The sequence below is a fragment of the Eleutherodactylus coqui genome, chromosome 1, assembly GCF_035609145.1.
Source record: "Eleutherodactylus coqui strain aEleCoq1 chromosome 1, aEleCoq1.hap1, whole genome shotgun sequence".
NCBI classification, from domain to species: Eukaryota; Metazoa; Chordata; class Amphibia; order Anura; family Eleutherodactylidae; genus Eleutherodactylus; species Eleutherodactylus coqui.
Window position 1 is genome coordinate 55,789,577 of NC_089837.1, and position 24,791 is coordinate 55,814,367.

The window sequence follows — 24,791 nt, forward strand, 5'->3', positions numbered from 1 at the left end:
GTGCTGCATACAGTATGTGCTCAGTGTGACTAACACTGTACTGTATACCGTTATATGAGTGCTGCATACGGTATGTGCTCAGTGTGACTAACACTGTACTGTATACCGTTATATGGGTGCTGCATACAATATGTGCTCAGTGTGACTAACACTGTACTGTATACCGTTATATGGGTGCTGCATACAGTATGTGCACATGTGACCAACACTGTACCGTATACCGCTATATGGGTGCTGTATACAGTATGTGCACATGTGACCAACACTGTACCGTATACCGCTATATGGGTGCTGCATACAGTATATGCACATGTGACAAACACTGTACCGTATACCGCTATATGGGTGCTGCATACAGTATGTGCACATGTGACAAACACTGTACCGTATACCGCTATATGGGTGCTGCATACAGTATGTGCAAAGTGTGACCAACACTGTACCGTATACCGCTATATGGGTGCTGCATACAGTATGTGCACATGTGACCAACACTGTACCGTATACCGCTATATGGGTGCTGCATACAGTATGTGCAAAGTGTGACCAACACTGTACCGTATACCGCTATATGGGTGCTGCATACAGTATGCGCACAGTGTGGGAGAGTGCCTACGATAGAGACCGTACAGGTACGATAGTGGCCCTTGAAGAGAGTGTGTGCGTGTTTTCACGTATGCATGGATATGTTTGTGAGTATACGGTAGTATAAATGGCTGGTAGGGTTATGGCAGGCGATGATAGAAAGGTGTCAGATCACAAGGGGTATCGCAGCTTGCGGTGCGGCCGCAGACTAGTCAGACTGCGCTCGAAAGTGCCTACAATGGGACTGCAGAGTGATAGAAGAAGGTGCCAGGTCTGATGAATCACATTCTCTGATTACATGCAAAAGATGTGTGCGGCGAAGGCGATTCAGCGGGGAGGAAGCGCGGACGACACCATGTTCTGAATGGCAATAAGGCGGCATGCAGGTCAGTGATTGCAGCTCCAGCTTGTGTAATCCAAATAACGGAATGCTAATCAGAGGACGGTCTCGCCAGGCACGCTCCTAATCACTTCATTAAAATACGATTGCGGCACGCCGCTTATGAGCCTCGGCATTGGCAGCAATTAAAGGCAATGTTCTGTTCTGGGGACGTTTGGTTGATAATGTGGAGGAGAAGAAAAATAATAGGATACATAATATGTGGTTTCTCAGACATGATGGGCAACAGAAAAGTAGTGCGGCGCCACACTCTTTATGAAAGCTACTTTTCAGTGGTCCGCCTTGTACAAAGTCTCTGCTTTTCCTTGTGAGCCATATTTCGCCGGGTGGAACATAATGGGGGGGGGGGGGGGGGACATTAGAAAACTGCTGATAACTATGTAGATGCTATCAGCAAGGCTGGAGAAAGAACTGTAGGGCATGCTACACAAAGTAGTCACCATACTCTATAATGGGGCTAGAAGAGACTGAAGTCATTGTGCAACTTTAGCCTTTGTATTACTTAACTTTTCTATGGTGCAGTGCATCTGCATGCTGACTGGTGTCCATTATAAACTATGTTGACAAAAGTATTGGGATGTACATCAGAGGTGATGACATTCGATTTTATTCATATTTTTCAATACGGTGTTGGGCCACCTTTGGCCTCAATGACTGCAGTAGGCCTCCTAGATATGCTGTCAACCAAATTCTGATAGATGTGTTGAGAGATTTGCCTCCATTCCTCGAGAAGAGCTTCAGATGTTGATGGGGGGATGATGGGCATGTTGGACGTGTATAGGTACGGCAGTCTAGTTCATCCCAAAGATGCTCGATTAGATTGAGATCCGGACTTTGGGCTGACCAATGAAGTTCGCAGACGTTATGCTCCTCAAACCAAGGCTCAACACTGTGTGCTGTATGACACGGTACTTGGGTATCTTGGTAGAAACATGGAGTTGTACCAAAGTTTTGCCATTGGGTAGGTAATGCCACATTGCCCAGGATGACACCATACCCATTGACGTTGAGGGTGGGCTTCACTATAATCAATGGCCCTAATCTTTCCCAAAAGAAACACCCTAGCAGAACCTTTTTCGAACTTCACTGTTGGGACAATGCAATCGTGTAGAAACCGCTCTCTAGGAACCCGTCAGACCCACGTGCGGCCATCTGAAACAAAGATGGCTGTGCTTCCACTCAAAACAGTCCAAGAACGACGCTCCACGCACCATCGCAGGCTCCTCTGTGCATTCACTGCTGTGTTGTTGGGTTCGTGTGCAGCCGCTCATCAATGGTAACCCTTCGCAAGCAATTCCCTATGGATGGTTCTGGTGCTGATGGATGTTCTAATAGCCTGAGAGATCTCCAGAGTGATTGTTTCGGTAGACGATGTTCATAATGCCTTCACAGCTCATACAAGGCTTTGTTGTCCACGTTCTGTCAGGTTACGAGGTCTCCTAAAACGTCGCTGCACCGTACATACCAGATAGTTTCCGTTTCCATTTATCAACATAGTGTAGATGCTCCTGGTGATGCTGAACTCACTCTGCCCAGTTGAGGTGGGCCTTTGAGTAAGAGTCAAAATGTGCTTTCTGAAAACCTCAACTGTTAAACTTACTGACTAACCCTACTCTTCTGCATTTAGGGACGGTTCTACAGTACTGCCCAAGGGGCCCCCAACAATGTTAGACACAGTGCTACTGGAGGCACCATCCCACTTCTCCAAAGAGACCATACCTGACTCCCTATTGCAGCCAAATATTGGAGAGGTGGCCATACATAGATGTCCCCAACTAGACCACCTAAGACATAAGATATTAACTTGTAACCCTCTAGACCCCCTGGGACATTAGACATTAATTTGTAATCCTCCTAGACCTCCTGGGACATGAGATATTAACTTACAATCCCCCTAGATATCCTGGGACATTAGATATTAACTTAAAACCCCCTTAGACCATCTGGATCATTAAATGTTATCACAGAAGCACTGTAGACCACCTGGGACATTAGCTATTAACTTATAACGATTCTAGACTACTCGGGACATTACATACCGTATTAACTCAAACCCCTTAGACCTCCTGGGACATTACATATTAATTACAACCCCCAAGAACACCTGGGACATTAGTTATTAATTAATAACCTCTCGGACATTAGATACTAACTCATGACTACCCCACCTGAGATATAAGCTATTAACTTATAACACCCCCCCCCCCCTTCCCTCCGATCCCTGCTGCTCCAGTCGAAGAGGAAGCTGCAGTAGGTGACCGCTCAGCCAATCACTGGTTTCTGCTGATATAATGATACTGCCATGAACAGCACATGACCAGCGAAGCCTGTGATTGGCTGAGTAGTCACGCGGACAATAAAAGTCATGTGACTGCTGCAGCTTCTTCTGGGACTACAGCTTCGGGGTCAGGGTTCCTGCACTGCACGGGGAGGATCTCTGAGCAGTGATTATGGCTTTGTTTTTCATTTTAACCCATTCCCTGCTCACAACTTACTTTCGAAAAACTGCTTTAAGTCTCTACAAGGTTTTTTTTGCCGGAGCTCATATGAGCGTATGCACAGGTATTGCATGCATAATACGCTGTACCAATCTGCCATATGCTCCCATATCACCACACACTAGAATTGCGCAACATACGCGTGAAACCCCCCACAGCATGTTTGTATTACGCAGGCATACAAGCCAAGATAGTGCATAGCATGCAGGAAGTACGCATATCATTGCATACTTACTGCATCTTTGCGTACGTGTCTCTCACACGCAGCATGCAGCGAATTATAGGCTCGTGAGCCCGGCCTAAGGATGGCTTTAGACAGGCGTATGTGCAATTGTGCGCAACATATTTGTGCTATGAACGAGGCTTTTTGCACGTGTAGCGGCGTATTGTACTGTACTTTTTGCACACTGACACAGCCACGCCCCGATTTAAATGGGCATTTCGCCTAACGAGCTCCAGTCGTGTTCTTTTTCCTGCAGTATTAATCAGCGTAGTGCGCATCTCCTTGCGTATTCCGCTCGCATTGGCGATCCTTCCATAGAATTCTATGGGGACCTTTGGTGCGCAAATACACACAAAAGTAGAGAATGCTGCGTTATTATCTTCCGCGCACAAAAAGGGAAATGTGAATGAACCCATTGACATCAATGGGCTCTATGCTCTGCATATCCGCCCATGTGAGGCCACCCTTGGGGTCCTCATGTTGGAAGGGGGAAAGAGGCAAGGTCCTGCAATGCAGCTGGCACCATTCCTCTGTCCCCGGAGTCAGTACAGTATATTTCTATATCTGCGCCCTGTGATAATCTCTGTAGTTACTGAGTAATTAGCTTACTCATAAAAGCACTGGGATGAGGGGGCCGATCATGACACAATTACAGCACGTCTGCAGCGAGCTGAACGGCGCCATACTACGCTCATTCATGAACAATAGGGGGAGTATATATTTACTTCATTGCATGCAGGAACTCTCCAAAGGAATGAATGGCGTCCCCTACGGCCATTGTGACTATGTATAGCATGTCAGCCATGTGCAAGCGGTGGGCAGAGATGAATCACAATAGTCTACTCATTGGGACCTGCGCAAAACAAGACAATAGTAATCCGGAGGAGAGGATGGTGGGAAGCCTGCGGGACGCAGGTGCGGGGAGAAGGATGGCCGTACCGCAGGTAATAAGGGGGCGCTCATTAGATCACGAGTAGGGTCGAGACTGTAGACAGAGAGAGAGCAAGCCACAAAGCGAGAGAGTGAGACAGCCGGGTAGAGCAAGAGAGAGACACACAGCAAGAGAGAGTGAGCTGGAGAAAGAGCGCAAGATATCGAGAAAACACGAGGAAGAGAGAAAAAGAGATTGAAATCGAGAACGAATGTGAGCGATAGGGAACAAGGGTGAGCGAGTGATAGAAAGTGAGTGTGAGAGACAACAAGTGAGAAAGAGCGAGAAAGAAAGAGAGTGAGAGTGAAAGAGTGGGGGAAAGAGAGCAAACGAGAAAAGGTGTGAGAGAATGAGAAAGAACGAGGGCAAATAAAAGAAAAAAAGAGCAGGAGAGTGAGAGCGAGCAAGAGAAAGCAAGATAGAAGGAGAGAGAAGAAGAGTGGTAGAGAAAGGATGAGCGAGAAAGAGAGCAAAAGTGAAAATGGACAAGAAAGTGAAAGATAGCAAGTGAGAAAGAGAGGGAGGGAGGAAAGAGAGCAAGAGAGGAAGAGAACAGGCGTGAGAGAGAGAAAGGGAAAGAAAAAAGTGAGAAAGCAAGAAAGAGATTGGGAACAAGAAAGAGAGCAAGACAATGAGAGTGAGAGTGGGGAGCAAAAGTGATAAAAAGAGAGCGAGCAAGAGAAAAAGTGTGCAGGAAACAGCGAGAATGAAGGCAAGAGGGAGAGGAAAGAGAGCAACAGAGAACAAGGGAGAGAAAGCAAGAGAGAGGGTAAAGAAATGGGAAGGATGGAGATGGAGTGAGAGAACAACAGTGAGAGTGTGAGAGAGCGAGAGAGACACAGCAGGGAGAGCGCTACAAAGTGATAAAGAGAGCAAGTGAGAAAGCTGGAGAAAGAAAGAGTAAGAGAGACAAAGAATGAGAAGAGCGAGTGATAGAGAATGAGCAAGAATGAATGAGAGAAAGAAAAAGTGAGTGTGAAATATAGGGAAGCAGGCGAGAGAGCAAGTGAGTAAGGGAACGAGAGCAACAGGGAGAGACGTGACACAGATATGAGATGATAGATCAATAGATAGATATGAGACAGACTGCTGAAAGTCCAAGCAGAAATGAGTATATTTTGCTTCTTTTAGTCCAGTGATAAACTCATCTGCACTGCATCTCACTTAACTCATCTACATCTCAATTCTTTATAAAGTAAGGTGTCACCAGTACTATCACCCATGCGGTGTCACCACTACTATTACCCCAGCGGTGTCACCAGTACTATCACCCCCGCGGTGTCACCAGTACTATCACCTCGGCGGTGTCACCAGTACTATCACCCCGGCGGTGTCACCAGTCCTGTCACCCCGGCGGTGTCACCAGTCCTATCACTCCGGCGATGTCACCAGTCCTATCACCCCGGCGGTGTCACCAGTACTATCACCCCAGCGGTGTCACCAGTACTATCACCCCGGCGGTGTCACCAGTCCTATCACCCCGGCGGTGTCACCAGTCCTATCACTCCGGCGATGTCACCAGTACTATCACCCCAGCGGTGTCACCAGTACTATCACCCAGGTGGTGTCACCAGTCCTAACACTCCAGCGGTGACACCAGTCCTAACACTCCGGCGGTGTCACTAGTCCTAACACCCAGGCGGTGTCACCAGTCCTATCACCCAGGCGGTGTCACCAGTCCTAACACTCCGGCGGTGTCACCAGTCTCATCACCATAGCGGTGTCACTAGTCCTACCACCCCAGCGATGTCACCAGTCTTACCACCCCAGCAGTGTCACCAGTCCTATCCCCCTAGAGGTGTTACCAGTCCTATCACCCCAGCGATGTCACCAGTCCTATCACCCCAGCGGTGTCACCAGTCCTATCACCTCGTTGGTGTCACCAGTCCTATCCGCCCGGTGGTGTCAAAAGTACTATCAGCCTGGCGGTGTCACCAGTACTATCACTCCGGCGATGTCGCCAGTCATATCACCCCTGCAGTGTCACCAGTCCTATCACCCCAGCGGTGTCACCAGTCCTATCACCTTGTTGGTGTCACCAGTCCTATCCGCCCGGTGGTGTCACCAGTACTATCAGCCCGGCGGTGTCACCAGTCCTAACACTCCAGCGGTGACACCAGTCCTAACACTCCGGCGGTGTCACTAGTCCTAACACCCAGGCGGTGTCACCAGTCCTATCACCCAGGCGGTGTCACCAGTCCTAACACTCCGGCGGTGTCACCAGTCTCATCACCATAGCGGTGTCACTAGTCCTACCACCCCAGCGATGTCACCAGTCTTACCACCCCAGCAGTGTCACCAGTCCTATCCCCCTAGAGGTGTTACCAGTCCTATCACCCCAGCGATGTCACCAGTCCTATCACCCCAGCGGTGTCACCAGTCCTATCACCTCGTTGGTGTCACCAGTCCTATCCGCCCGGTGGTGTCAAAAGTACTATCAGCCTGGCGGTGTCACCAGTACTATCACTCCGGCGATGTCGCCAGTCATATCACCCCTGCAGTGTCACCAGTCCTATCACCCCAGCGGTGTCACCAGTCCTATGACCTTGTTGGTGTCACCAGTCCTATCCGCCCGGTGGTGTCACCAGTACTATCAGCCTGGCGGTGTCCCCAGTACTATCACTCCGGCGATGTCACCAGTCATATCACCCCTGCAGTGTCACCAGTCCTATCACCCCGGCGGTGTCAACAGTCCTATCACTCCGGCGGTGTCACCAGTCCGATCACTCCGGCGGTGTCACCAGTCCGATCACTCCGGCAGTGTCACCAGTCCGATCACCCCGGCGGTGTCACCAGTACTATCAGCCCGGCGGTGTCACCAGTCCTATCACCCCGGCGGTGTCAACAGTCCGATCACTCCGGCGGTGTCACCAGTCCGATCACTCCGGCGGTGTCACCAGTCCGATCACCCCGGCAGTGTCACCAGTACTATCAGCCTGGGAGTGTCACCAGTACTATCAGCCTGGGAGTGTCACCAGTACTATCTCTCTGGCGGTGTCACCAGTACTTCACACCGGCAGTGTCACCACCACTATCACACCGGCGGTGTCACCAGTACTATCTCTCCGGTGGTGTCACCATTACTATCACACCGGCGGTGTCACCAGTACTATCTCTCCGGTGGTGTCACCATTACTATCACCCCGGCGGTGTTACCGGTACTATTGCCATCTCAACGACACTTACAACACCAAACACACACAACACATTACACATTCTCAGTAGGAGACTACAAGTCCCAGCATGGACGGAAGACTAAGCTGGGACTTGTAACCCACCTTACTTTACAGCTTACTGGCTACAAAGAAAGTTTAGAAACACAAATGTCCTGATCTTTGCTTCTACATAGAATTTGGTTAATCAGATGTAGCAGAGCCGAGTTTGTCAAGTGAAACATCTCATCACATTACAGCAATGTGTTATCTGCCGCTTTACAAAGGACTGAATTCAGATAGTTCCTCTTCATGCAAGATAGCCCCTTACATGACAAACTCAGCTCTACTACACTTGTATACAGTACATCTATAGTTACCTGTACGTTCTGGTTGGTGAACACCTCCATGTCGGGCACACATGCCACCAGCGTGGTGATATCGAAGTCCATACTGCGGACAGGCATGCCGCCTCTGGGTTGCGCTGCAGTGTAGTGGGGTGAATGGGCAGTAGGGAGGATAATATTTGGCGCGGCAGACCCCCGGACGCAGGAACATGCAGGGGATTAGGGGACAGTCGCTGCCTGCTAGAGCCGTAGCACTCTCTGCCTTGTGTGCGTCGGCACTGATGGCACAGCATAGTAACAAGCGCAGCCCGTCTCTCCCACGATGACATCACCGCCGGCGCTGACATAAGCCACAGCTATTTTCTGAAGCCTTTCATCTGCAGGCGGTGCAGCGGAGCAAACGCAACGTGATTATGTACTAAGGGTCGGCTCCATCCTCGCCAGTCACTAGCAGGGCAGCTGCCAGAGGGCACATCAAAGGCAAAACCGGGAAACGGCAAATTAATGCATCCAGTTCAGTCAATCTACAAATGTAGCAGAGCTGAGTTTGTCATTGTGCACCCTGCTATATCTCATCTGTGTTTTGCATGGCACTGCACGAAACAAAACCACGTTAAACGGCCCCGTTCGACGTTTTTGCACCTTTCTGTCACCATATGCTTCATCTGTGTTTTTTTACATGGGACTGCAGATAATTCCTAGTGTACAAGATAAACAGGTAAAGGGCACACGACCGTGTTTGCGGGGTTATCTGCGTGCTAAACACTGAGAATAGAACCCATTGATTTCATGCTTATCAGCGCGTTTTGGACGTGCAGAAAAAAAAAGTGTGACCTCCTTTATCTTTCTGCGAATTGTGCAGCAAAGGCCCCATGGCAATCTATAGGAAGTGCGCGAATACGCAAACGGAAGCGTGAAACACTGTGCAAAACGTAGAGAAAAGAACAGATCTGGACCTCGTTAAACTAATCAGCCCTTAGGCTAGGGTCACACAAGTGAAAGCGCATTTACATGCAAATTTGCGCTGTGTATTTGTACAATGGGTGTTGCGTATTTGTGCACACCTGTGCGTGTCTTACTGTACTTTTTGCGCACACGTGTAGTTGCGCCTGAACGAGGGGAATCCCTGAATAATGGCAAACTGCCTCATACGCCGCGCAACGCTTTTGCGAGCCCCATTGAAATAATGGGCGAAATAACGCGAGGGGATGCCCAAAGGCAGGACATGCCGTGATTTTTTCCTGCACCGTGATGCAGGGGGAAAAAAAAATCACTCGTGCATAATAACCCCATTTTAGCAGCAGACAAATTTTGCGCAATTTTCTAGGCTGTGTGGAAGCAGCTTAATGTTCCACATGTGTCCTTTTTCCCGTAGAATTGCTCTGCGTATGTCATACGCATTTGCGCACCTCCCAAAGAGTTCTATGGGGACTTCTGGTATGCAAATGTACACAAAGGTAGACCGTGCCCGGTTGTGTTCGCCGCACGAAATGCACATGCAAAAACGGGAAATGAGAACGAACCCATTGAAATCCCTGGGTTCTATTCTCTGCGTATGTGTGCATGCAAATTTTGCGCACACTATACGCCCGTGTGAAGCCACCCTTAAGTCCTTTTAGCACTCTTATGATTTGCAGTTTTACATGGGACTGCTGGATTTACAAGTTATCTAAATCCACAGAGGACAAGAAACAGTAAGTGATAAACTCTGTTCTTATATTGTAGATGTGTATGATACTAGTGCTTGAGGAACGTGACATACTCAGCTCTTCTATTTATTAGGGCTCATTCACACGGGCGTATTCAGTTTCGGTCCAGCGTTTCACGGGCCGAAACTGTGCAAATTCCCTGCATTTTGCATTTTTTGTGCATTGTGTATTTCACGAGTGCAAAAAAAAAGAAAGAAATCAAAAGACCCCATTAATTTCCTGCGCAAATATGCAGTGAATGGGCATATATCGGGTATTCACTGCATATCTGCGCTCCCATGGACTCTAATGGGCCATTTACTGTTTCTATTTTAACCCTTTCCAATCCACTGTCTCACCTCTGAAGACATTATGATTTAAGGCTGTACAGCTCCAATGTGGGAAGACATCCGTCGGGGTTCTCTTACTGTATATTGCCAGCCTCTTTGCTGTCGGAGCCTATCTAACGTGTCCTCTCATGAAGTACTGGCTTTAGCCAGCAGATAGCGCCATTGTATAACGGCAGAAAAAGAGTAAGCCTCCTAGGAAAACCAGGATACAAATTGGATTGGAAAGGGTTAATATGGACCAAAATAGGAGATTCTGCAATTTTTTTTCATGCACGTGAAAAACGCATTTGTGACTATCCCAATGCATTCTGTATTACTTGGTGAAAACACACGTGCTAATACGCATGAACTGGGTGTGTTTGTGTGTAGCGCGTAAGTTTGAAAAAGACAGCGGGACGATCGGTCAAGTCCTATCTTTTCTCGCGCGTTAATCAATAGTTTTGTTTCGTCCCGTTATGCGGCCATGATTTTCACAGGTGCACAATAGGAATTAAACACGCCCGTGTGTCTAAGCCATAAATACGCCCGTGTGCTTGAGGCCTTCGGGTATATTCACATGAGCAATTTTCCCATGCCAGGTCCGTTTGGATATGTAAAGTGCGGTGCCACGTACATCAGATGGGGTGTCCTTCTGCTGTCTGATGCGAATTGCGCTCAAGAATCTAGAGTGCAGCTTGCTCTCGCCCATGTGCATACGGCCTTAGATATATGTATCTAGACAAGCTGTGTCAGCAGTTGTCCCAAAGCTTCACAGGATCTCATGAGGTGCTGCATCTATGGCACCGAGCTGCAGGAAGCAGCAGTACCAGACCTGGCCACTACAGAATGTACAGCGCTATGCCTAGTAACAGATGAAGAGGCCGCAGTGCTCAACCCCTTTAATCAGCTGATTGGTTTGGGTTCTGAGACCCCAATGATCTAATACTGAATCCCGAGAGATCGTTCCTGCACTTTTACACAGGGGCAAGCATTGCTAGTCAATGTAGGCGGAGCGAGCTGGCGATCATTTCGGCTCACCAGCCTCTATTCACAATAAACAGGCAGCCGCTCATAAATGCCTGTTTACACAAGCCAATCGTTATTCTGTTTTCTGCATGCATAAACTGAATAACGAGCAAGAGGCGAATACATCCTCGTTAGTCGTTCAGTCAGGGCGTGCACTGAGGGCTTAAACAGACGTGTTTTTGTCCTGTTCCGATTATCACGGCCGCATAACGGGGCAAAACAAAACCCTTGATTTCAGTGGTTTCATTATCACTAGTGGTATTCTCGCCCATTAACCCCTTCATTGGCAGGTTTATTATTCCCATGTCATGCCTCACAGGGCAGGTTTTTTAAATGAGTTAACAATTCAATAAAAACCCCAGATTTCAGATGACAGCTCAGTGCTCTGCACATTTCAGCACTAGAGCTGTCCACGGAAATTTTCTGGGGTTTAACTGCATGGTCAGTGCAACAAACCCTGGAGATTTTCTTGGCGTGCCACTAAAGGGGTTAATAAGACCTGCACCATCTTTACCGCATGACTTCTGTCCAAACCTGGAAGTGCCTACAGTGGCCATGTGATCATCTAGACTGGACCATGGAGTAATGGAAGTAAGCGGCTGGTCTGATGAACCACATTTACATCATGTGGATGCTGGCTGGGTGCCCTTGTGTCACTGACCTGCGGAAGAGATGGCGCTATGGGCAGAGGCAGTAATGTTCTGCTGGGTACTTGGATCCTAGTATCATATGGATGGGTCACGTACCACTTACCTAATCACTATACAGACAAATGCCCTCGGTATTTCCTAATGGCAATGGCTTGTTCAGCAGGGACACGATGAAGGACACGATAAAGAGTTCATGGTGATGACTTATCCTCCAAATTCCCCAAATCTCAATCCGATCATCGATCATCCGTAATGGAGAAACAAGTAAAGAAGGGAGATGGGGCAATCACCCTGAAACAGCTGTCTGTGTATGATTTCTGGCTTGGCTTTCAATCCCGAGTCATTGTTGCAAGGCTTGTATAAAGAGTCTAACCTTGACTTGTAGGAATGCTGCCTTCCTGTAGGTGGCGCTGCAGAGGTATTGTTCCGTATCCCTTATTTGCCTATTACCCAGAGGAGCATGAATGGCTTTATAAGTCTCCTCACTCACCTTCTAGATGCTCTCTCTAAAAAGAAAAGATAGCATTCCTGACCGAAGAAACAAGTGTGATTCTCGAAGGCCGCACCTCACAACTTACAGGATCCGCCGCTGGCGTCTTGGTGCCACATATCACAGGACACTTCAGAGGTCTCATGGACTCCAACTGGTCAAAGCTGACTGGCTGTTGAGTCAGTTTTAATGTTATGGTTGATCAGCGTATATTCTTGAGTGACTGTTATGCTGCGTTCACTACTAGAGCTGCATACAAAACTACTGGCTTCCTGCTTGAAATAGCTGTAATAGCTCCCTGGTATCTCCTATAATAATACACCCCATCATGTTACGCTTCGAACCTACACAAGAGCAGCATGGAAATGTAAGGTCACGCCAACTGAGAGCGGACAGGAGAGCAGCAAAACCTGGACTGCAGCTCTGGATGTGAACAGAGTATAAAACAAGATGAAATTTCAGATTAGTACAGCAAAGTATTTTTAATTCTCCTCCGTAAATAATGACATATTACTGATTGCCCAGAAGGAAATGAGTATGAGCGACCGTGCGCCCGCCTACCAGCCTGATTCCTCCATACACCGCTCGCTAGTGAACAAGTGGCAGCTGCAAGTCATTCACATACATTTCTCGGATTTGTTAAGCCCACAAAAGGGCACAGCGCCTTCTCAGCCAGCGGAAAGGTTAATTGCTTTCCGAACCTACAGCAGATTCATCAGCAGACAGCAAAGAGCTCTGTATGCGGTGGCACAACAAAGCGCGTCAGCTGTTATCACACTGCATGCAATATGGACTGTCCTCGAGGTACAAGAGAGATGTGGGCAAGAGCCGGCAAGTGAGGCGAAGTCCTACGGCTGATAATAAATGCGGCAGGAAGAGAAAAAATGCTACATGAAAGAGGAGGAAATTCATGTCTTTTATGGAGCACATTGTGTAAACATCCGCAGTGCAGAAAAAGTAAGTGAACCTCCATGTTTCTATCTTCTTCGAGAGCTAATTAGCAAAAGGTATTTCAGTAACAGAAATGAGATTGGAAGTGCAGTTCTCAAAGGCACTTTGCCTATTAAATAAAGGCACACAAAGCCTGGTTACTGACAAATCTAGCCTTCTCAAGAAAGATTGCTTAGTGTAAGCAATGTCACAATGCAAACAACTACGAGAGGACCTTAAGGCACTAGAGGCACATGAGGATGGAAAAGGTTACAGAAGCTGAAGACCTGGGTGTCCATCAATCCACAGTTAAATTATCTACAGATGCTGAAACTTCAGGACTGTTGCAAACATCCTAGGTCTGTTTTCCCGGAAGTCACCCGGGTTTTGTGCTCAGTCTTCCTCCATTCACCCGGGTAATCAATTGGTTCCCTCCTTTCACTGCACTACAATAATTCTCCTTTGCCTGTGTTCCCCTCTGTGTGATATCTGCAGGACTGTGCAAAATAACGCTAAAACTAAGAACTTTTTTCAAAAACAGAAGTCATCTGATTGGCTTGTTTCTATGCCATACACACTGCAACAAAAATAACAACTTTATTCTATGGGTCAGTATGATTACAATTATTTCCTACACCCCTTAGCTGACAGCCATAACTTTTTTATTTTTCCATCGACATAGTTGTGTTTTTTTGTTTCTGACGACATTCACCATGCGGGGTAAATAATGCGTTACTTTGATAGATCGGACTTTTAGGCCTCATGTCCACGGGGAAAATCAGATCCGCTGCAGATTCTCCATGGAGAATCTGCAGCGGGTCCCTCCTGCCCCGCGGACATGAGCGCTGAAAAGGAGAATAAATAAGAATTAACTCACCTCCCATCCGCTCCGTTTCTTCTCTTCGCCGCGGCGTCATCTTCTCTCGTCGCGGCCGGATCTTCTTTCTTCGGCTCGGCGGATGTGCATGATGACGTCGGTGACGTGCCCCGCGCATGCGCCGGGCCGAAGCAAAATGATCCGGCCGCGACTGAGAGAAGATGGCGCCGCGCCGAAGAGAAGAACCGGAGCGTGTGAGTAAAATATGATTTTTGTCTCCCGCGGATCCGGACGGCTTCCATAGGCTTCAATAGAAGCTCGCGGGAGACCCGCACGAAAATGGAGCATGGTCCAGATTTTTCCATGCTCCATTTTTTTTAAAATCCCTTTTATTGACCATCCGCGGGTATTTATCTACCCTGCGGGTGGTCAATGCATCCCTATGGGGTGCGGATCCACGCGCGGGAGAAGAGTTAAAATCCGCTGCGGATTTTAATTCTTATTTTGCCCGTGGACATGAGCCCTTACGGATGCTTTTTTATGTAGATTCTTTTCTTATCAATATGGCAAAAGTTTTTTAAACTTTTATTACTTTTTATTTTTTTTTAGTAATTGATAAAACTTTTTCAAACTAATTTTTACATTTTTTTGGTCCACAGAGAAGACAAGAACCTGCGATGGTTTGATCACCCCTGCCGTACGATGTAATGCCATAGCATTACATTATACCACAGCCCTGGGGTCTGTCAGAAGCAAATCTTATCACGAGGGTCAGTGCGGTTCCCCCAAACTTCGATTGGGGCAGTTAAATGCCACAGTCAGAATTGAGGGTGACATTTAAAGGGATAACATCTCCGATTAACAGCGCTGCTTATCGGTGGGTGTCGGCTATAAGAAACAGCCGCCTCCTGCATTATATGGAGTGGGATTGCCCCATGATTCCACTCAATATATACCCCGAACCTGCAGGATGTAACTGTACGTCCTGTTGCGTTAAGGGGTTAAACAGTATATTTGTATATAGCAGGGCGTTGGAATATTCCCGTGAATAGAGGGTCATTCATCTAGATTGGCAATTATGCAGAAAGCAGGAGTGCCCTCTAACTATCGGAGGTTCTGTGCTAATTGTTATATCTTCAGGTTTAGAGTTGAAGGTAATAGTGCAAAGTCGGGATATTAATAAGAGACCCAAGAGTCCCAGAGCTTTTTGAATTGGACCACCGTGTCCTGCTGTATGGCAACCAGCTCCTCAAAAAGAAGTATCTTATTGATACGGGCCATTTACGGATCTGAGTAGTTGTGGTTTTCCCCATTGTTGAGCTGTGTTAATGCCAGCTACCATAGTGATAAGTTGTAGTAGTTTAAAAAGCGCTTTGTGAAGATTTGTAGGTTTATTGTCTAGTAGCAATATTAAAGGCTCTAGACTCGGGGTTGTTTCCATTACAGAAGCCATAAGGTGGACAACCTTTCTCCAAAAGGCTTGCGCTATAGGGCAGGACCACCAAATATGTACTTGGGAGCCAATTGAATCCCATTGAATTCCCACTGAATCATATTTGGCCATTTTGTTGTGTGCCATTAGAATACAGCAGGGTAAGTGGGGATGGATATGAGCGAGGGGTTACCTTAAATTGTACCTGGCGCCACAGGATGCAAAAGAATGAGAGTGGGGTGAAGTTTTGAAGACTAGCTGGGAGAGGGGGGGGGGGGGTTGGTCCAGAGCAGAGTGGACCAAGTGTGTGGACGGAATTGTGCAATTTCTATGGGAACCCATAGGTGGGAGTTATGGTCTGCGAAATCTGAGCTAAATGGGCGGCTTTATAGTATTTAAAGGTTAGGTTCGTAGAGGCCTCCTGATTTTTTATGCATAAGCATTATATTCTTTGGTATTCGGGGTTGTTCATGGGACCAGATGAAAGACATTACTCATTTTTGTAAGGCTCGTAAAGCCAAGTATTGGACCTGAACAGGAAGGGTTCTAAACAGATATAAAAGTCCTGGTAAAAGCAGCATCTTGACACTGTGGAATCCGTCCTATCCAGGAGAGAATAAGGACGGATCCAATAAGCTAAGTTGCTGATCGAAAGGTTCCTCATTCCACTTATGCATAGAATCTATTGAGTTTGATGCCAAGGTAGGAGAAGAGGACCGGGCATGTATGGAACTTAAAATTAACCTCAATAAACTTTTTGATTATGAGGGGGAAAATTACAGAAGAGAATTTCGGATTTAGATTGGTTAATTTTGAGGCAAGAGGCCCTCTCAAACCTCTTCAGAACTAAAAACAAGTTAGGGAGGGAGGTAAGAGGTTTAGTCAATTTCAAAAGAAGATCGTCAGCAAAGAGGCTAAGTTTAGTGTTAGGGTACATTCTTCCATATACGAAACAAAAACCAATATGTAAAGCCAAATTTATATAGGAAAATCTTAAAAATACAATGTTAGAGGGTAAGTGTACTTATACAGCCATTTGTGTTGCTCCAAGGGTCTTCATTTTTTATTTTTGATGCATGGAAGTACTTAAAGGGGTTATCTCACGCCGAAACGTTTTTTTTTTTTATTCAATAGGCCCCCCGTTCGGCGCGAGACAAACCCAAGGGATGGATTAAAAAAAAAAAAAGTTTATTACTTACCCGAATCCCCGCGCTGCGGCGACTTCTTTCTTCCTTTACCAAGATGGCCGCCAGGATCTTCACCCATGATGCACCGCGGGTCTTCTCCCATGGTGCACCGTGGGCTCTGTGCGGTCCATTGCCGATTCCAGCCTCCTGATTGGCTGGAATCGGCACACGTGATTGGGCGGAGCTACGAGGACCAGCTCTCCGGCACGAGCGGCCCCATTCACCAGGGAGAAGACCGGACTGCGCAAGCGCGTCTAAAAACGCCAGAAGACAGTGAATTTAGACGGATCCATGGCGACGGGGACGCTAGCAACGGAGCAGGTAAGTGAATAACTTCTGTATGGCTCAAAATTAATGCACGATGTATATTACAAAGTGCATTACTATGGCCATACAGAAGTGTATAACCCCACTTGATTTCACGAGACAACCCCTTTAATAAAATTGTAGCTAAATTAGACATACCCTTTGGTATCCTAGAGTTACTGGTCACACCTCAGTTCATGTAAGTAATTGTAGCTAGACTTACAGCATGATAAGACCTTGAACAAATTGTGCAAGAAAGTAGGAAGGAAAATTGCACAAGCCAGTTGTGCTAAACGCATGGTGCACAGCCTATGTAATAAGTATCTGTCATCAAGCACCTGCAGATACCATATTAAGGAGTAGTTGGAGTAGAACAGAATGACATATAAAGGGGAAATACACTCTTTGTCAAAAACAATCGCGCCCCTAGAAGAAGTTATTGTTTTCCTGCAATACTGGGCATGCAGTTCCATCTCAGGCAGATATACAGATGATGAGAGTTGTGGTGATTAGATGAACAATCTTGTCACCTGAGGCCCTACAAGTGGTTCTACCCTTGGCCTATAAGAGGCTCTCAGAGGCTCCTTGTGTAGTGGACCTCTTCTTCCACTTGTGTAGAGCTTGTTGACCACTAGACACCTCTACGACGCAGAGAAGAGATTTACTCCGTTACCAGAGTCTGAGAGGGGCACAAGGGGCGTATGCGAGAAGCTAGATGGTCGTATCAACAAATAGCCACCACCTGGGCTGTTCTAACCACTATTTTAGGAGGTGTGGGGACCAGTGGATGTGGGAGGGAACACAAGGTGACCGGGCTCAGGACCCCCGACAGACCACCTGCCTTTATCACATCTTGTATCCCAGCTAGAGGCGATACAACAGGGTACTAGAGCCTCCATGCCTACCTTTATCACATCTTGTATCCAAGCTAGAGGTGGCCTAACAGGGTACTAGAGCCTCCATACCCACCTGTATCACATCTTGTATCCAAGCTAGAGGTGGTACAACAGGGTACTAGGGCCTCCATGCCCACCTGTATCACATCTTGTATCCAAGCTAGAGGTGGCACAACAGGGTACTAGAGCCTCCATGCCCACATGTATAACATCTTGTATCTAAACTAGAGGTAGTCCAACAGAGTACTAGAGCCTCCATACCAGCCCGTATCACATCTTGTATCCAAGCTAGAGGCGGTACAACAGGGTACTAGAACCTCCATGCCCATCCATATCACATCTTGTATCTAAGCTAGAGGTGGTACAACAGGGTTCTACAGCCTCCATGCCCACACGTATCACATCTTGTATCCAAGCTAGAGGCGATACAATAGGGTACTAGAGCCTTCATGCCCACACGTATAACATCTTGTATCCAAGCTAGAGGCAGTACAACAGGGTACTAGAGCCTCCATACCAGCCCGTATCACATCTTGTATCCAAGCTAGAGGCGGTACAACAGGGTACTAGAACCTCCATGCCCATCCATATCACATCTTGTATCTAAGCTAGAGGTGGTACAACAGGGTTCTACAGCCTCCATGCCCACACGTATCACATCTTGTATCCAAGCTAGAGGCGATACAATAGGGTACTAGAGCCTCCATGCCCACACGTATAACATCTTGTATCCAAGCTAGAGGCAGTACAACAGGGTACTAGAGCCTCCATGCCTGCCTGTATCACATCTTGTATCCAGGATAGAGGCAGACCAACAGGGTACTAGATCCTACATGCCTGCCTGTATCACATCTTGTATCCAAGCTAGAGGCGGTACAACAGGGTACTAGAGCCTCCATGCTCGCCTGTATCACATCTTGTATCCAAGCTAGAGGCGGTCCAACAGGGTACTAGAGCCTCCATGACGCCGCATAACATCTTGTATCCAAGCTAGAGGGGGTACAACAGGGTACTAGAGCCTCCATGCCCGCCCATATCACTTTCTGTATCCAAGCTAGAGGTGGTACAACAGGGTACTAGAGCCTCCATGCCCCCTGTATCACATTCTGTATCCAAGCTAGAGGCGGTACAACAGGGTTCTAAAGCCTCCATACCTGCTTTTATCACATCTTGTATCCAAGCTAGAGGTGGTACAACAGGGTGCTAGAGCCTCCATGCCACCCCGTATCACATCTTGCATCCAAGCTAGAGGTGGCACAACAGGGTACTAGATCCTACATGCCTGCCTGTATCACATCTTGTATCCAAGCTAGAGGCGGTCCAAAAGGGTAGTAGAGCCTCCATGCCCCCTGTATCACATTCTGTATCCAAGTTAGAGGTGGTACTACAGGGTACTAGAGCCTTCCTTCACTTATAAAAATGTTACAATCACACAAAGAAAGTGCCATCTCATTCTGACAACTTCTGGGGGAGGGTTTTTTTTGCAATGACTGTATCTATACTAATATTATAAATACAAAAATAAAGGCCCATTTAGACACAACGATTATCACTCAAAAGCCATCTTTTGAGTGATAATCGTTGCATGTAAATGTGGCCATCTCTTACTTTTCTGCCAAAACATGGATTTCAGTTCAGCATGAAATCCATCTTTAGGCAGAACAGCATGCTGTGTTCTGCCCAGGGAGCGCTGATTACATTGTCCACATACCCTGGATGACCGCAAAGAAAACATCACAAACACTATCAAGAGTATCACCGTTGAAGAGCTGCAGGCAGTATCAGCCAACATGTTGCGACGTGCCCAGAGGTGAATAGAAGTGACCACTTGCAGCATCTATTTCAACATGTAGATAAATCAATAAATCAAAAAAGCAATCCACTTGCGCATTCCTCTAGTCGCAATATTATCAGAGGTGGACGACTTTACCGTGGGCTACCCTGTATAACTCCCCTCCTCTGGTCCCTGGACATATTATATCCCCTCTGTCTGTTTACCGATTAAAACAGCCTTTTTCCAACTATGACTCCCATCTGCTGCCTCGGTACCACAAATTGGTATGTTATGTCCATCCACGCGCCAGTCCCTTACAGAGACTACTTGCAGGGGGACTTCCTTGCGTAATAAGAGGGGTGGGAGACTATGGGTTCTCTTATAATCACTTCCAGGAAGACCTGACAGAGGAACTAAGCAGAGGGGACTCTCAGAGTGACTGAGTGGCAATGAAGCAAGCCCTATGAGATCTACAAACGGCTGACGACTACTTCCTAGTAAGCAGGAGACGTATATAGCTGCGCAGACAAGGATATAGCTCAGAGAACGCTTCACCTTTGGTTGGAGGTACAATTTAACCTTGCAGTCGGTTTGGAAGATGTGAAGGACGCCGACACGAATCAAAGTTATTTTTTTCCTGCATCTTCGGGGAGACACAAGCGGTGGCACTTGTCACATCTCATAAGGAGACGACCGGGACTGCGTCACTGGCTTCCCGAGTACAACTGGAGCGTTTGACGTCATTAATCCTTAGGAGACTCCCGTGGAAGCGGCCGCCCAGCATGTGAATGCTGCACACGCGGCCCCTGGATAGTACAAGTAAATGGAAACCTAAAAACCAGGACACCGGAGAGCTTTATATACATGGCCTTCACTCCGAAGGAGATGAATCACAAGACGTCAGACAACTTTCAGGTCACAATGTGGACAGATATAGCAGAGCTGAATGGGTCCCACGCAGAAAGAGACAACAGAATATTGGCAGTATCTCTCCAAATAGCACATTGCTATGTACCTTTTATAAACTGGTAAATGGGCCTATGGGCCCGCTCAAGCACCTCAAGGTCTGTGTGCGACTGCTATCTCTGTACCCCCTATAGCTACACCCGACTAAATACACATTCACAATCACTACTGGTCCTCTCCCCCAATGTTCCCCTCTCCACTTCTGTCAGTCAGTCCTGTACTTTCTATAACTAGCAGGATAAGGCAGGATTCACAGGGACGTATTTGCGCAAAATTTACATACGCAGACAACAGCACTTATTCATTTCAATGGGTTCATGTATTTTCCTGCGCATTTTGGTCACCCAAAAAAAAGCATCATGCTCTGTTTTCCTGTGCATTTTCGCACCAAAAGTCCCCGCAGAAGTCAATGGGGGGGGGGACTAATTAGCCATTTCAATCGGCGCGTATTTGTTTGCTGCACGCAAATGAACATACCTTGTGGGCGCAAAAAGTACAGTAAAATACACTGATGCGCACGCAAAAAAAGCACAGCTCGTTCGGCAAAAACGCTATGCTCATGCGCACACAAATACATATACGCTCGTGTCAAGGGGGCCCAAGGATGTAAAAGGGGACCCACAAAACAGCACCCATTTAAAGTGACCAGGGATAGTAGGAATGGGGAGTTATATTATCTGGTATCGTCCTTGCTACGGGATTTCGCTTGAGTTGATATAATACATTATGTTTAAAGGGGTTTTCCACCAACAAATTATTGATGACTTATCAACTTGGTAGGTGGAAATCCGCTGCCTGCAACCCCCACAGGGTTGGGTGAGCGCCACTGTCACTTCAGTCCTTATGAGGCACAGCGCCGTACATGGTATAGTGACTGTGCCTGATATTGCAGCTCAGTCTCATTTACTTGAATGGGGCAGAGCTACTCTCAAGCCATGTGACCGATGAACATGACATCACAGGTCTGAGAAGAGGATGCAGCGCTCACTGGAATGGTCGGACCCCCAGCGATCATCTACTGCTGACCTGTCTGGAGCATAGATCATCAATAGCTTAATCCTGGCAAACCCTACAGTGGGGGCTTAAGCAGAAGGGCGCATGCACAAATATGCCTGCCACTACGGAGCGTATTTGCCCATGAAAAAGTAAAAATTCTTTTGTTTTTTTACCGTTTAATTTTCGCACTATTGCGCACGGTAAAAAAAAATCAATGGTTTTGTTTTGTCACATTCTGCGGACGTGATTTTCATGGCCACAAAACATGATGAAATTCCGTTCGTTTGTTTAAGCCCTTAATTACAGAAGGCACTGAGCTGTCACCATCACCGCACTAAATGACAAACACAGCTCTGCTACTTCTGCAAATTACTTCTTTTGAATGGAACTGCTCCTGCTTCCCTTAGATCATCTAGCAGGAGGATGATATCCTTACTGCACGGACAATAAGACATATTTATAGCATTCTTCAAAGAAATTCAGAGAAATTCCTTTAATCTGGCTGCTGGTAATCCCAAAATTCTGCTAATCTGGCACTTGTCAGAACAGAACTGCAAAATCTTGTGACATTTCACCCAACTGGATGCAGAAAACTGAGCAGAAAGACATTCGTAACTATATTTAGTGTTTTCTTTCAGATTACTTTTTGATCTATGAATATTCAAATACCCCCAACTTCTGATAATCTGGCAATTATTACCTTCTATTGGTGCCATAAATAAAGGCCTTTACCGTATTGCATACAATGACGCAAAAACACAACCAAGGTAAATTTTAAAAAAAGTGAGACCCTTCTTGTGACCAGTAGGTGGCAGCATTGTCTCAGTCTCTCCATCTATATATATAAAATTGAATGTATGCGTGTCTGTGTGTCTGTCTGTCTGTATGTCTGTCTGTGTGTGTGTGTCTGTCTGTTTGTCCTTTATGCGCTACTACACCATTCATCTGATCGCCATGAAACTTTGGGAAGTTGTTGAGTACACTCCTGGGAAGATTATAGGCATAGTACATCTATCCTATGATAAATGGCACGCGTGCGAGCGTCGTCGACAGTTACGCCCCCCATGTAGATGGTTCGGTTTCCATCATTGCCACTTATTCTCTCACTTCCCAATGTCATAGAAACTTGAAATTTGGCATGAGCATTGATTATGTCATAAATAGTAAAAGCTAATGAGTCCCAACTCCATTTTTCAATACTAAGCGCAAAAGAATTAGCGTCCAAATTTTACGTACGGAATCTAATTCTCTCACTTCCCGATGTAATTTGGCACGAGCATTGATTATGTCATGAATAGGAAAAGTTAAAGGGGTTGTCCCGCGCCGAAACGGGTTTTTTTTTTTTCAACCCCCCCCCCCCCCCCCCCCCCCCCGATGCAGGGACTTAAAAAAAAAACAGCACAGCGCTTACCTGAATCCCCGCGCTCCGGTGACTTCTATACTTACCGGTGAAGATGGCCGCCGGGATCTTCTTCCTCCGTGGACCGCAGCTCTTCTGTGCGGTCCATTGCCGATTCCAGCCTCCTGATTGGCTGGAATCGGCACGTGACGGGGCGGAGCTACACGGAGCCGGCAACCTGCACGAGAGGCTCCATTGAAGAAAGCAGAAGACCCGGACTGCGCAAGCGCGGCTAATTTGGCCATCGGAGGCCGAAAATTAGTCGGCACCATGGAGACGAGGACGCCAGCAACGGAGCAGGTAAGTATAAAACTTTTTATAACTTCTGTATGGCTCATAATTAATGCACAATGTATATTACAAAGTGCATTAATATGGCCATACAGAAGTGTATAGACCCACTTGCTGCCGCGGGACAACCCCTTTAATGAGTCCCAACCCGATTATTCAATTCTAAGCGCAAAAGCATTAGCGTCCAAATTTTACGTACGGAATCTAATTCTCTCACTTCCTAATGTCATAGAAACTTGAAATTTAGCACGAGCATTGATTATGTCATAAATAGGAAAAGTTAAAGGGGTTGTCCCGAGGCAAAACATCAAAATTTTAAATTAGCCCATTCCCCCTGTCACCCCCGGCATAAAATAGCACTTTAAAGCGGTTTTTAAACCGCTTGCTACTCACCGATGTGATGAAATATGAACTTATAAAAATCTTCTCCCTAAGATGGCCGCCGCTCCTTTCCCAGGGATGCACTGCGGTTTTCTCCCATGGTGCACCGCGGGTCTTCTCCCATGGTGCACCATGGGCTCTGTGCAGTCCATTGCCGTTTCCAGCCTCCTGATTGGCTGGAATCGGCACATGTGACGGGGCGGAGCTACGCGATGGCGCGTAGAAGGGGGCGGAGCCAGAACGCCGCTCATGCCCGGACCGACCAGAAGGTAGAAGACCCTTCTGCGCAAGCGCGTCTAATCGGGCGATTAGACGCTGAAATTAGACGGAGCCATGGAGACGGGGACGCCAGCGCAGGGAAGGTAAGTGAATAACTTCTGTATGGCTCATATTTAATGCACGATGTACATTACAAAGTGCATTAATATGGTCATACAGAAGTGTATAACCCCACTTGCTGCCGCGAGACAACCCCTTTAATGGGTCACAACTTGATTATTCAATTCTAAGCGCAAAAGAATTAGCGTCCAAATTTTACGTACTGAATCTAATTCTCTCACTTCCCGATGTCATAACAACTTGAAATTTGGCACAAGCATTGATTATGTCATTAATAGGAAAAGCTAATGGGTCCCAACTCAATTATTCAATTCTAAGCGCAATAGAATTAGCGTCCAAATTTTACGTACGGAATCTAATTCTCTCACATGTCATCTATATATATAAAAATGAATGTCTGTCCTTTATGCATTACTACACCATTCATCCGATCGCCATGAAACTTTGGGAAGTTGTTGAGTACACTCCTGGGAAGATTACTGGCATAGTACATCTATCCTATGATAAATGGCACGCGTGCGAGCACCGTCGACAGTTATGCCCCCCCATTTAGATGGTTCGGTTTCCATCATTGCCACTAATTCTCTCACTTCCCAATGTCGTAGAAACATGGAATTTGGCACGAGCATTGATTATGTCATAAATAGGAAAAGCTAATGGGTCCCAACTCGATTATTCAATTCTAAGCGCAAAAGAATTAGCGTCCAAATTTTACATACAGAATCTAATTCTCTCACTTCCCAATGTCATAGAAACCT

The 24,791-nt window shown here is 46.8% G+C and overlaps 1 protein-coding gene across 4 annotated transcripts in view; it reads right to left on the bottom strand.

The window, feature by feature from the left end:
* Positions 1–24,791, bottom strand: part of RCAN2 (regulator of calcineurin 2) — a 78,432-nt gene that overhangs the window by 27,504 nt on the left and 26,137 nt on the right. For 2 of the 4 annotated variants that reach the window (XM_066596331.1, XM_066596322.1), the window contains exon 1: positions 8,170–8,397. The exons of the other annotated variants lie outside the window; for them this stretch is intronic. In XM_066596331.1, coding sequence (XP_066452428.1) covers positions 8,170–8,256 — 87 coding nt within the window. In that variant the 5' untranslated portion in view covers positions 8,257–8,397. Of the gene's footprint in view, positions 1–8,169; positions 8,398–24,791 lie in introns of those variants that run through there. 4 annotated transcript variants of the gene reach the window in all.